A 13,310-nucleotide genomic window follows, 5' to 3' on the forward strand; every position below is an offset into this window, starting at 1 on the left:
AATGAAATGAGACACAGCTTTAGACTTGCATTGAAGAAACCTTTTGGCCAACCCCAGTTTAAATGAAACTAATCTAACCAATTTGGCTTCACATGAAGTTAAGGTCCAGGTGATTCTTGTTTATTTCAGACAGCTAATTTATAAGAATAATTGTCGAATTACACTCTGTTCCTAGTTATTTCATCGCCAGCTGAAACTCTCTTTCTTCTGCAATGGACCATTTTCTACCCTGGTTTTGGGACGCTCGGTTTTAATGGGTGTGCCGCACTGAAGACTTGGAAGTAAACGCCCATTGCTATGATTGGATAAGATTTGCATATTTAATGAGCTTCAGCTCTCCTGTCAGTACATGTTGGAATTGTTTTGAAAGCGTGTGGGGAAACTGCAACTGGAATGAATCACCCACAGGGCTTGCAAAATGTCTTTATCAAACAAACACTATGATATATCTCTCATCCACCCACAATTGATTGGAATGTTATTTTTTTATTACTTGGCCCGCCTGATCAGTGGATATAACCGTGAACTGTACACACACACACACAAAGGGTGTTGGACTTTGCGAGCCCTGGTCCATATTCTGACATATTCTGAGATTGATTGTTTTCTGGGCCTAGTGTCAATAAAAGCTTTTCTTTGAATAACAAGGAAGTTTTCAGCTCTGAAACTTACAGAATATTCTCATATTACCGTGACCTTTTTATATATCAAAAGCCCAAGGGAAAGAAGATTTCTCAGTTCATAACCCCTTTAAGTAATTCAGAGAAAATGCTTGATGACAGCTTTGAGAGTATTTCTAGTGTGTTTCTGTATTTGGTTGTGTTGTGAGTGTTTGCAGTGTGTTTCTGTATTTGGTTGTGTTGTGAGTATTTGCAGTGTGTTTCTGTATTTGGTTGTGTTGTGAGTGTTTGCAGTGTGTTCTGTATTTGGTTGTGTTGTGAGTGTTTGCAGTGTGTTTCTGTATTTGGTTGTGTTGTGAGTGTTTGCAGTGTGTTCTGTATTTGGTTGAGTTGTGAGTATTTGCAGTGTGTTTCTGTATTTGGTTGTGTTTTGAGTGTTTGCAGTGTGTTCTGTATTTGGTTGTGTTGTGAGTGTTTGCAGTGTGTTTCTGTATTTGGTTTTGTTGTGACTATATGCAGTGTGTTTCTGTATTTGGTTGTGTTTTGAGTGTTTGCAGTGTTTCTGTATTTGGTTGTGTTGTGAGTATTTGCTGTGTGTTTCTGTATTTGGTTGTGTTGTGAGTATATGCAGTGTGTTTCTGTATTTGGTTGTGTTGTGAGTGTTTGCAGTGTGTTTCTGTATTTGGTTGTGTTGTGAGTGTTTGCAGTGTGTTCTGTATTTGGTTGAGTTGTGAGTATTTGCAGTGTGTTTCTGTATTTGGTTGTGTTTTGAGTGTTTGCAGTGTGTTCTGTATTTGGTTGTGTTGTGAGTGTTTGCAGTGTGTTTCTGTATTTGGTTTTGTTGTGACTATATGCAGTGTGTTTCTGTATTTGGTTGTGTTTTGAGTGTTTGCAGTGTTTCTGTATTTGGTTGTGTTGTGAGTATTTGCTGTGTGTTTCTGTATTTGGTTGTGTTGTGAGTATATGCAGTGTGTTTCTGTATTTGGTTGTGTTGTGAGTGTTTGCAGTGTGTTTCTGTATTTAGTTGTATTGTGAGTATTTGAAATGCATTTCCGAAACAAAGCAATTTTGACCCAGTGCACCTTACAGTCAGTTGCGACTTTTATTTTCCTTAAAATATGGTATAGTGGCATTTTGACTATATTTGAATGCAAATGAAGTCTTATAAAGGCTTGTATAGAAGCAGCATTCACTCAGTAGCATTCTAATTCCATTGCACAAGAGTACTAATTAATTGATCCGTTCTTATGTAAACATCATTTAGAGTGTTTCCTGTCTGTATCTCACATTTCATTCTCTCTCTCTCTCCTTTTACTTACGAGAGAGAGAGAGAGAGAGAGAGAGAGAGAGAGAGAGAGAGAGAGAGAGAGAGAGAGAGAGAGAGAGAGAGAGAGAGAGAGAGAGAGAGAGAGAAAAGAACAGTGCTAATCCCCAATGTTCTGTTGTCGTAAAAACAGCCATTAACAAACCTACAGAAGGGCTTAGGATGGATCAGATGGGAATGTAGATGGGAAATCCTCTCTGTGATGTGTGCCGTGAGCCGAGGAGAACAGTTATGGGAAATCTGAAAGTGTCAAATCCAGATGACAGACAAACACTAACAGAGATCATTGTTTGTTCTTACTGGGTGAGGTTGATACGAGTAATAAGGGCTTGTAGGATGAGGTTTGTGGTTATTAAAGCAAGTGAAACCTTTGAATGATCTCAAGTAATTACAAAACCCTATGCTACACTGTAAAAAAGGTTTTTGATTGGCATTGATGGCTCCATTAAGAACCTTTAATATCCATGGAACCTTTGCATTCAACAGTGGAAAAAGGTTCTTCAGATTTTTTAAATGTTCTTCACACTAAGGGGGAAAAAGATTATTTCAAGAACCTTTCACTGAAAAGTGAACTAAAATGGATCTGTTTTTACACATGTATATCTAGATCAAACGTAGCTGTTTATTTCTAGATGTTATTTCGTATATGTTTAGTTAAATCGGATAGCATTTCTCAGAGCCTGAACAATTATATACTCTATAATATATATGGTGAAATAATATAATATCAATGGTGAAATTTACTAACAATTTTGGAGAGAAAATTGATTCTATACTCATTTAATTGTATGTCCAGTGGGCATTTTTAAAATACTTCTCTCAAAATTTCTCTCTTATGCTTTCTAAACCTCTCAATCGTTAATAATCTTCAGCCTAACAGTGCAGAATTGCACATTAACACAGTTGAGTATTTAGCACAATGAAATCCTTGAACTAGCCCTGGCACCACAAACATCATCCTGTGGCTCCGGTCTGAACAGTGTTTCTGGGATTTACAGGATTATGTCCCTGCACACTGCAGAGACAGAGATGGTTAGTGAGACCCACAATGAAGGACTTTCACTCTTAATTCAACGGATTATTGCCTTGAGATTGATTATGCACAAACAAAAATCCCCACTGAGTGTTCATGGATTGTACATGATAAAGTGTTTCCGTTAAAGTCTAATTCTTTTAACGAAGTGATTCTAATTATATGGCCCATGTAAATGGCTAAAGAAATAAATACATTTGCTCTTTTAAAGCCTTTGCTGTAATTTGACCACTACAGTGGTTAGACTTAAAGAGGCCTTATTGTGCTCCTGAACACACCTTGCTTTATGCGAGTAAAACGTCTTTTTTATATGTAATAGTAGTCCCAGGGATGTACCAGACCAAAACGTATGCCCGACGACAGAAATTCTTTCATGATCTGGGGTTACGTGTGTGTGTGTGTGTGTGTGTGTGTGTGTGTGTGTGTGTGTGTGTGTGTGTGTGTGTGTGTGTGTGTGTGTGTGTGTGTGTGTGTGTGTGTGTGTGTGTGTGTGTGTGTGTGTGTGTGTGTGTGTGTGTGTGTGTGTGAGCACGCGGTTCGTGCTTAGGCCAGGGACACCCTGGAAGCGTGCCGTGAGTGTCTCGGCTGTGTGTCCGTTTTTATTTCGGCTCACATATTAACGGGTTGGAGTTTGCATAGAATAGACCCTTGTACATCAATACCAGCAGCAGCGGCGCGTCAGACACGCTTCTGGTGTGCAAAGACAGAGAAAACACCACGCAGCCGCCCTGCGGCTGACACGCAACAGAAACGCCACACTCACAGTGTCTCTCCGGTCGTGCGGGTGCGGGCCATGTAATACAATCGTTTACTTCCAAGTCTCGCATGGCGCCCATCAAAACCCAGCATTCAGAATTGAGCCTCAAAACCAGTGTAGAAAATAGCTTATTTCTTAATAGTTATGATGTTTTTGAAAGTAAAAACCACACACACGTCATTAATTGACCTCAGACAACAGTATAAAAAATAAAAAAGCCAGTTCATGAAATGAAAGATATAGATTTTACTGAATGTCAGCTTGCTTATTTTGCTCAAGGTAAGGATGTATTATTTTATTAAAGTTCACGTCATACAAACAAGAAACTCTGCTTCTGACCACAGGTCGAACGCTGTCGTTCCAGCCTCACAAGTTTGTGAAACTGTTTGCGAATGTTTGCTGGAACTATGGTTTCAGGAAACACAGACTTGCTGATAACAACAGAACTTGTGACCATAGTTGGCTAATAATCCTTTTGGGAAACGCACCCCTATTTAAGTTCTGTCTCTACGAAGCCCTCCTTCAGAAAAGCACAATGTGCTCTGATTGGTCGGCTGGACCAGTGTGTTGTGATTGGTCAACCGCTTCGAGCGTGATACTGAGTGAATATCTACATAAGGCCATGCTGAAGCTTGCAGCGTCTAAAGATAGATCTTTTAGAACTTCTTTATTCTAAATTACAAGTTCTAAATTCACATTCTAAAACCGTTTTGGGTTTGCCCAATTTAATAAGTCAGATGACTTACCCAGCATCGCTGCTGAATCCGCATATTAAGGCATCCTTGGATCCTTCAATTTTGTAGAAATTGTCTGAGGGAACAAGAGTGAGAACGATTCAATGAATTTTACATTTCAGAAATGAATAGCTGTTCCATTTGATTGCAGACGTCACTATGTACTAAGTTTAACAGAAGCTGGCATGTTAATCTAATACTGACTGACAGAAGTTATCTTGGTGAGTTTTATTGATTTGTTCTCAGCATTAATCACTGAACCTTGTGCAATATTTGAATATTAACCTGTACGGTTATAATCCTTAGATTAACAGAAAATCTGTTTGATTCATGATTCATTGGTTTTCAGTTCAATGCAAGAGTGTTTTGTTTTGGATTCAGAGTTTCGAGTACAGTTTACATTTTTGTGATGATATAAACAATCATGTGGTAAACTTGAGCTCAACTTTATGCAAATGAGCATTGCTGAAACAGAAAGTGCAGTTTTATGCAATAAAGTATTTTTAATTGATGCATCAAGAAAACTAATGAATCCTTACACCCCTACTGTGACATTTACAATATAAAGCATTATGTCCAAAGTAAATCAGTGGAACCTTCATTAGTTAAGAAGTCCTTGACGGACAGCCATGTCTTATTGTTACAAACGAAGCTCCCATTGCCGGGGTAGGTGGAGTTAACACAGTGGGCGGGGCTACGGACACACTTCTGGCGTAGGATGCCCATAAAGAGCTGTAGACCAATCAGAGCGAAGACACTGAGACAGAAAACAGTGAGGATCATCACGTCCGCTAGTTTTTTAACCGACTGGATGAGAGCACCGACAATGGTCTTTAAACCTACAGAAGTAAAACAACAAGGTTAATATTGAATTAAAATATATACAAAATATTATACATTTTAAAGGAGACCTATTATGCCATAGACTGGTTAACCCCAGCATGATCTGCCGGTGATTTGATTTCTCCTTGCAACTCAGTCTGGAAACCCGTACATTATTTCTACTGCTTATGTTACACTTTTGTGGGAACCAATCACAGACTTGGCGGGCTATCCACCTGGTGCGCTATTGGCAAATTTAACGCAATGACGGATGGGTCGTTGCCTGTTGATCACGCCTCTTGTGGTCTAATTGGCTGAATTATCTAAATGCATACGGAGTCATTCAAATAATGCTTGTTTATCACACCTCTTGTGCAGTGGAAAGTACAGAGCAGACTCCTCAGACCAATCTTTATTCTTAAATTGAGCTTGCCCCTTTTTACAAGATGTCTCAGATGTCCCCAGAATGTGTCTGTGAAGCTTCAGCTCAAAATACGCCACAGGTTATTTATTATATGTAAATTCCCATTTTTGAGCAGAAGTAAAACCATGCTGTTTTCCTGTAGGTATCTTTAAATGCAAATGAGCTGCTGCTCCCTGCCCTGTTGTCCACAAGAGGGCGGAGCCTGTACAGCTCGTGCTTCGGATACTCAGCCAAAAACTAAAACATCTGTTTGGTGACATTGCAGTTGTTCTCCATCATGAACGTTTATTATCTGCATGTGTTTCAAAGCAATATCAGTATAAACTTCTGATATATGGTTTTCTGAGCGCACAGAAAGCTGGACGTCAGGCGGCGCGTCCCGTGAGTATTAAACTAAGTTCTCTTTTACATCTTATTGAGCTTAAACTGTCAAATACACAGAAGCAAAATACACAAAAGCAAAAAATTTGCATAAACACAGTCAGTTATGTCTGTGAACGTAAACAGCAGGGAAAGAACTCACATATGTATGTTAGATCTGTGTATGTGACAGGATTGTAATATACAGTAGCTATGCTATATATGCTGTTAATATGACTCAAATAATTAAAGAAAAACTGAAAATCACTCACCGCTTTTGATTGAATAACTTGAATAGCTTTATTATTAAGAATACATTTCTTTCTTGAACGCTGCTGTTAAACGCTCTGGCGAGGAGATAAACATACAGCTCACTAAGGGCAGGGTCTATGCTAATAAGGCGGAGTCCATCAGCAGTCGTGGGTGGGGCCTGTGCAAAGTGACATCACATATGCTAGAATCTGCAAACGGCTTATTCTGAGACGCTGCTTAGGATTTATGGGGTTTTAAAAAAAGGAATTGGTGGATTTTTCCCATCATTGGTTGGTTGTGTACACACATTGCAGGCACATTTATGTTCAAACACCATGTAAATGTGAATTTTGCATAATAGGTCCCCTTTAACTTATCACTTGATCTAGTGAAAGTAAAGCAGATAGTGGTCCTGAATGTGTCCCTCACCTGGGATGACTGATATTGTTTTTAGAGCACGCAGAACTCTGAACGTCCGTAACGCTGATACGTTGCCGAGGTCCACGAACTCTGTCACATACCTGGAAAGAAAAAGACTGAAGTCATTCTTCGATTGAGCCCAACTCTTCAAAAGAGTGCAGACTGTGGGCATTGATTTATAGTCATTAGAAGACAATTTTGACTGCAATGGACACCATTTAGGAGGGTGTTTAATATGTGCAGCTTTTATTTTAATGCTTCTATCAGTTCTATCTTTAAAAAAAATGTGTCTTTTGATCTAATACAATTTCCCAATTGCCTTTTTACCTATAGGACTTTTTTAGGCGGATGAATGTCAGGTTTTGTTCTTGTGGATGGAAAAACCCTTCCTGATCCTTATGCATATCATGTGTAAGTTACTCTAAACTTCTATTATAAGGGCTTTTCTGTACACGGGATATTTGTTCAAATGTTTTAATGTGGTAATCAACAGCCTTTCACAGATGCTGTGCATACTTTAAAATCTTTGAAATAAAAACTTCATATGCTGCCTCCATTTCACCATGGTATTTCTCTAGTTAAGTGTTTAGCCATCAGTGGACGTGACATCTGAAATCAGCTCTGTCCCCTCGTGACTTTACACAAAGAGCCAGCACAATAATCTAATCAGCAGGGCTTTATGGGCTTATTGGGCTTTGACCATTTTGCTAAATTAATAACAATCACAGCGGATATTTTGATGTCAAAAACTAGCAGCAGACTTTTCCACTATGTGTGCTTACAGACAACTTAAGAATTAATAATTGAACATCATCAGAACACACAACATAATGCAAGATAATAATAAACATGTTTTAAAATAAAAAAAATAGTGTGTGTAATAATAGTAATGTGCGTGCGTGCGTGCCCACCCATGGTCAACTGTTAGTGGTATTATAACAAAATGGAAGCAATTGGGAACAACAGCAACTCAGCCATAAGGTGGTAGGCCATGTAAAATCACAGAGCCGGGTCAGCGCATGCTGAGGTGCACAGTCAATAGCTACAAACTTCTAAACTTTGTGTGGCCTTAAGATTAGCTCAATAACAGTGCGTAGCAGCTGCATCCAAGCCTTACATCCCCCGCGTGGGATGCAGTGGTGTTTTTCACTGAACTCACTGAATGGCCACTTCCGGTTCCAACATGACTGCCAATCAATGTCCTACAGATTAAGAATTAGATGTCATTAAAGTTCATGTGCATCTGAAGGCATGGTATTCTAAAACTTTTAGCGATATAGTGTATATATATTTTGGCAGTTTTCTGGTCTGGAGCATCAGGTGTGTGTTCACGCAATGCCAAGGAGGCATAGGGTGTGCTTAGTTTGTCACATACGGCTTCTCCACTTTTGGCTTTATTTTTGTTAAATAAGTAATGATACAGTGTAATATAATGTGTTGTTGTTGTTGTTCGAGGTTGTATATACTATATATATATATAATTCATGTTTAAAGATGTCAAATCAAAATAATAAACATTTATTAATAATTCATATTGTTATCCATATTTGTTTATTTATTTATTTTTGTAGTAAGTCATGTCACAAATGTCCAGGTGTCCTGAGAAAGAATGCATCTGACATTTATGTGATCCTACAAAAGTTAAGATGCAAAGCATGAGAAGAGATAAACCCTCTAAACTTTGAAAACAGTTTGGAAGGACAAACTAAAACGGTTTGTTAATGAAGGGAAATGTTCATCCTGCAGTAGTCTGTCTCTCTCTTTCAGTTAATCCACTCCTCTGATTTGGCTGAGCTGTAAATGCTGGATATTTAGGTCACCTGATAAATCTCTTTCTGGATACCTGTGTCCCTTGGTTTACATCTTTCTTGATTCCTCCCTCTTTCTATTCCAATTAAACTCCAGTCTCCTTGGTTCGGTGTTCAGAACCACAGACAGCTCCATGAGTTGTTGCATCTCTTGGGAATATATGCTGTCGGACAGTGAACGTTTCAGTGAATAATAACTTAAATTTATGTCTGTTTCTCATTTTAAGACTTTGTTTCAATTGTAAGACTTGGAATATAAATAATTAACTACTAAAATGATACTTTCTGGCAAGTCTTAAACATTAGTCCTGGTCTGATTAGCGTTCAGATTAACATTTTTATCCCCGAACCTAAAGGCATACGTTCACATCCTGTTTGGTCGGCTTTTATGACATATTGCCTATTTCAAGACTGAACTTACCGAACATCAACAATGCTGTGTGTGGCTAAATACGCTCGTTGTGTGGGCATAGCTACATATGATGTTATTTTGACCAACTCGTGAAGAGCTTATAAAATGTGTAAAGGAGTCAAAACAGCAGCAGGAATCCCTCCGACACACACACACACAAACCAACATATGCTGTGAGGAGACACGGGTCTGACGCCTGTACTGAACTCTGATGGGCAATATCATGACTATAAAGAGAAAAAAATCCTGTTTAGGGTCACATCTTCCTGTTTTTGGTTGGTTTACATGTCTTTGGTCTGTGTTGTGTTCATATTTCAGTCGAACCACACCAAAGTGGTTTGTAAGCGGAGCGAGACCCATCTTTTCAGCGTCTCGTCCTCTTGTTTGGTGCACACCAGGGTTCAGGCGGCAGCGTTCACACTTATTCAAATGAACCGCACTAACAGAGCAATCACAACAGTGCCAAGGGAACTAAATGTAAAAGAGCAGCACAAACATTTAGCTAAACTTCTTCATTTGTTTTCCAGGGAAGAAAGAAAGTCATGCAATTTTGGAATGACACAAGGGTGAGTAAGTGATGACAGGCTTTTCTTGTTTCTAAACCACAGCTTTCAGAACAGACTTTCTTTTCAGTCTTTATTCATTAATAAAAAAGGAAAATGTCACACTCACGCCATGACAATGACACTGAAATCCAGCCAGTTCCATGGGTCTCGAAGGAAGGTGAAGGGCTCGATGCAGAACCCTCTGGCCAAGATCTTAATCAGAGACTCAAATGTGTAAATGCCAGTGAATGTGTACCTGAAAGAATACAAGAGAAAACATGAGCTGCGTTACTAGTCACTACTAACTAGACTTTTTTAAAGGGGGCCTATTATGTCTTGATTTTGTCAAGAATAGCTATGTTTGAATTTTCAAAAAACACATTATTTTTCTCATATTTGACTGTTGCAGCACCTCTCTTCCTAGTCTGTCCTGTCTCTATGAAGCAACTCCTTCTAAAAAAGCACAATGTGCTCTGATTGGTCAGCTGGACCAGTTTCAACAAACTACTAACTAACTCAACCAGACACCACCCCTTCATTTTGCATATGGCTTGGGTGGGAATTATTTAAATGAGGAATATTGTGATGTGTGATGGAAGAAAACTCAAGACTATAAATTGAGGGAGTTCAGAAACTCCCTTAGGAGGGACTTTGTTACTTTACAGAACTTTTTAATGCTTAAACAGCAACATTACACACAAAAAAAAGTTTAAAAAAAATAATAAAAAAAAGCATAGTAGGACCCCTTTAAACATAAATATTTAACATTCAAACATTGATTATTTTGATGCCAATGGTGAATTGCTCACATGCTGCATGCTCAGATTCAATCTCTTAAAATGTATTTCATGCATGCATATAATGTTTTATTCAAGCCGGGTCATCGTGGCTTTGTATTAAAGCATCTCGAGGCATAATCAGTGCATATAGAAACTCTGGGTTATCTGTTCAAATCTAGGCCAGGGCTTAGACACCGGAAACCTGTGCTACACAGCTTTAGCTCAAATTTAACACTGTCACGCTCCCGTGCGAATGCGCTGCAATGTTATAGCTCCTCAAAACATAACAGGAAGTGACATCATGGGAATGTGGCATTCCTGATGCTGCAGGCAGAGTGGCGACAGCAGGCTTATGAAGATAAAGCAGCTCTTACCAATGTGGTTATCAGGACCTTAGCAAAGCATTAAATTAAGATGAAAACTCTTTTTAGCATTTCAGTACACATTTTGAAGCCCTTATGCATTGTTTCTGCAGGTCTTAAAAAGGTTTTAATTTGCCCATACACAAATTAAGACCGTAAAAAGATCATAAATCAAGTTACGGCATTAAATGTTGCATGCATTGAATAATTTATATATATATAGCATAAACACTTAAATAAATACATTAAACAGAAAACAAGACTTCATATTTTATTTAATTTTGTATCTTGGTCTTAAAAAGGTCTTGAAAAAGTCTTAAATTTACCTTCTTAAAACCCGCAGAAACCCTGTGATGGATGCCAACATTATATTCAACATTGCATTAGTCAACATTAAATTAATGTACATTGATTTCTCATTAAATATCCAATTTCACTCAGAAATCATTTTAAGGAAAAAAAGAACAGTGAAACTGTAATGAAACAGTACTTTTAATGTCAGTGATGTTGAAATTAGTTAAAATGCCAATATAATAATTAAGTGGTAATAAATAGTATTTTTTTAGACTTAATATATATATTTTAGTATATTTTTTCAATTATTAAGGTACGACTACTGCACAAAAATTTCATATTTTAATTATATAACTTACTTACTTTACTTTTTTATAAAAAGGACCATGTACAATTTTTAACAAAATTGTTTCCATTTTATGTATTGTATCGGATTTAGCACAAATAGTCTAGCTCAAATAGTCTCAAATAGGATTTAAAAAAATATTGTTTGACCACAAAAAAATTCTAACAAAAGGTTTCTCAGTGGTTTACAGTAGAATCAGATGTACTTAAAAACATACTAAAAGTTTACCAAAGTTTGACTTAGCTCATTTTCACCCGCAGTCCTTTGGCGAGTCAACATAAACAATAAAATAACATAAACAATACATACATATATATATATATATATATATATATATATATATATATATATATATATATATATATATATATATATATATATATAAATAATAAACATTTAAAACAGGTCTACAGAATAAAGGTGTTGCTTACTCTAGGTATTTGGTCCACAGCGGAGGATCCGACATCGCCATGAAGCAGCAGTTTGTCAAGATTGTGCACATGATGAACAAGCTAAACAAAGTGAACAAGTTAAGGAAATGAGCAGCAGTTCAGAACTGAATTAAGAATGCCATTAAAATGTAATTCCTAAAATTGAATTAAGGTGGCTAGCAGGACGCAGAACAGTAATTGAACATAGATTGATTATTATATTATATACATTATTATATACATTTGAAAACTTGACATTTCTGTTGTGTGATGCTGAATTTCTTTGCAATCCAGTGAATTTTTTCCAACCCCACAGAAGTTTCTCCACTGACCTCAGTGTTGTAACTTTCCACATGTTTGTCAGCATGTATCGTCACACTTTTAGATTGGCTGTGCCTATGACAGTTACAGGTAATCCTAAAACATCTCCAAATGAAAGGGCTCATGACAAGACAAATCAAATTTGCCTTGATCCTTTGGGTCTTTGTCCCATTAAAACATCCTGCAAGGGTTATAGCTTAAAACAGCCTTCGCATTATAAAGAAAACATGTATTTAATCTATTACAAAGAAAACATTTATTTAATCTACATTTATTTAAAGTTCAAAAAACGGCTTATTTGGATATTGTGGGATTTGTGACGCCACACATATATTTGCATATGCCCACCTCCAGTGCAAGACATTAGCAAATAATTATACATCATCGCATCATAGGCCCCGCCTACTGGTGTTCAATCACTAAACGGCTGACATTTGCCTACACTGCATTAATGTTGTGTCAAAAGCAAATAGATAACATTATAATCACTGATACTGTCTACACTGATACACTGTATAGATGCCCATTCAGTTTTTGACATACTCCATGTGCCTGAGTCTGTTGAAAAGAACAAATGGACGAGTAAAAGGACGTTTTTCCAGTGTAAACGGTTTGTTTGCATCTCTGTACAGACTTCAGAAGGATCTTAGCAATGGAAACAAGTGGATGCATGGTTTATTTTAATGGCATTTTGGATCATTGGTGTTGGTGGATTATATGTTTATTCAGAGCATTTTATTTTGTAAAGGCGTAGTGTAATGGAGAGTTCGCAAAGAAACTTTTTTAACAGATGAGATCTGACAGCATCTGCATCACAAACCACATATAAACTATTTCATAACTTCTTTATCTGAAAATTATGGTTTTAGATGGATGTTTTTAATAGCAAGTGGGCGTTGTTGATACTGTTTCATATGCAATAGCCAATCATAACAGTGAGCATTTACTGACAAGTCTTAAAGGAGCCACACCTTAAAAAGGTATACTTTCAGACATCATTTTACGCATATATTGTATTTTTGTGCAAGCAAGAACTATACTAACATTTATAGGTGAACATATTAAAATACTAAAAAAAATCCATGTCATGATGACCCCTTTACCTTTAAAGGGGTCATCATGACATGGATTTTTTTTTTTGTATTTTAATATGTATAAAGGAATGACAGCTAGTGGTAGAAATGGATACTGCAGTCCAAATTCAAAATATTGTTTGCCCCGCCCCCTCCTCCTCAGACTCTGGACACGCAACAGGAACAACTGCAA

General features: G+C 37.4%; 1 protein-coding gene across 1 annotated transcript in view; it reads right to left on the minus strand.

The window, feature by feature from the left end:
• scn12aa (sodium channel, voltage gated, type XII, alpha a) overlaps positions 1 to 13,310 on the minus strand; it is a 76,659-nt gene that overhangs the window by 39,800 nt on the left and 23,549 nt on the right. The window contains exons 4-8 of the mRNA XM_067452782.1: positions 11,724 to 11,813; positions 9,639 to 9,767; positions 6,756 to 6,847; positions 5,065 to 5,307; positions 4,481 to 4,544 (exon numbers count right to left, since the gene is read on the minus strand). Coding sequence (XP_067308883.1) covers positions 4,481 to 4,544; positions 5,065 to 5,307; positions 6,756 to 6,847; positions 9,639 to 9,767; positions 11,724 to 11,813 — 618 coding nt within the window. The remainder of the gene's footprint in view (positions 1 to 4,480; positions 4,545 to 5,064; positions 5,308 to 6,755; positions 6,848 to 9,638; positions 9,768 to 11,723; positions 11,814 to 13,310) is intronic.

The sequence above is a fragment of the Pseudorasbora parva genome, chromosome 9, assembly GCF_024679245.1.
Source record: "Pseudorasbora parva isolate DD20220531a chromosome 9, ASM2467924v1, whole genome shotgun sequence".
NCBI lineage: Eukaryota > Metazoa > Chordata > Actinopteri > Cypriniformes > Gobionidae > Pseudorasbora > Pseudorasbora parva.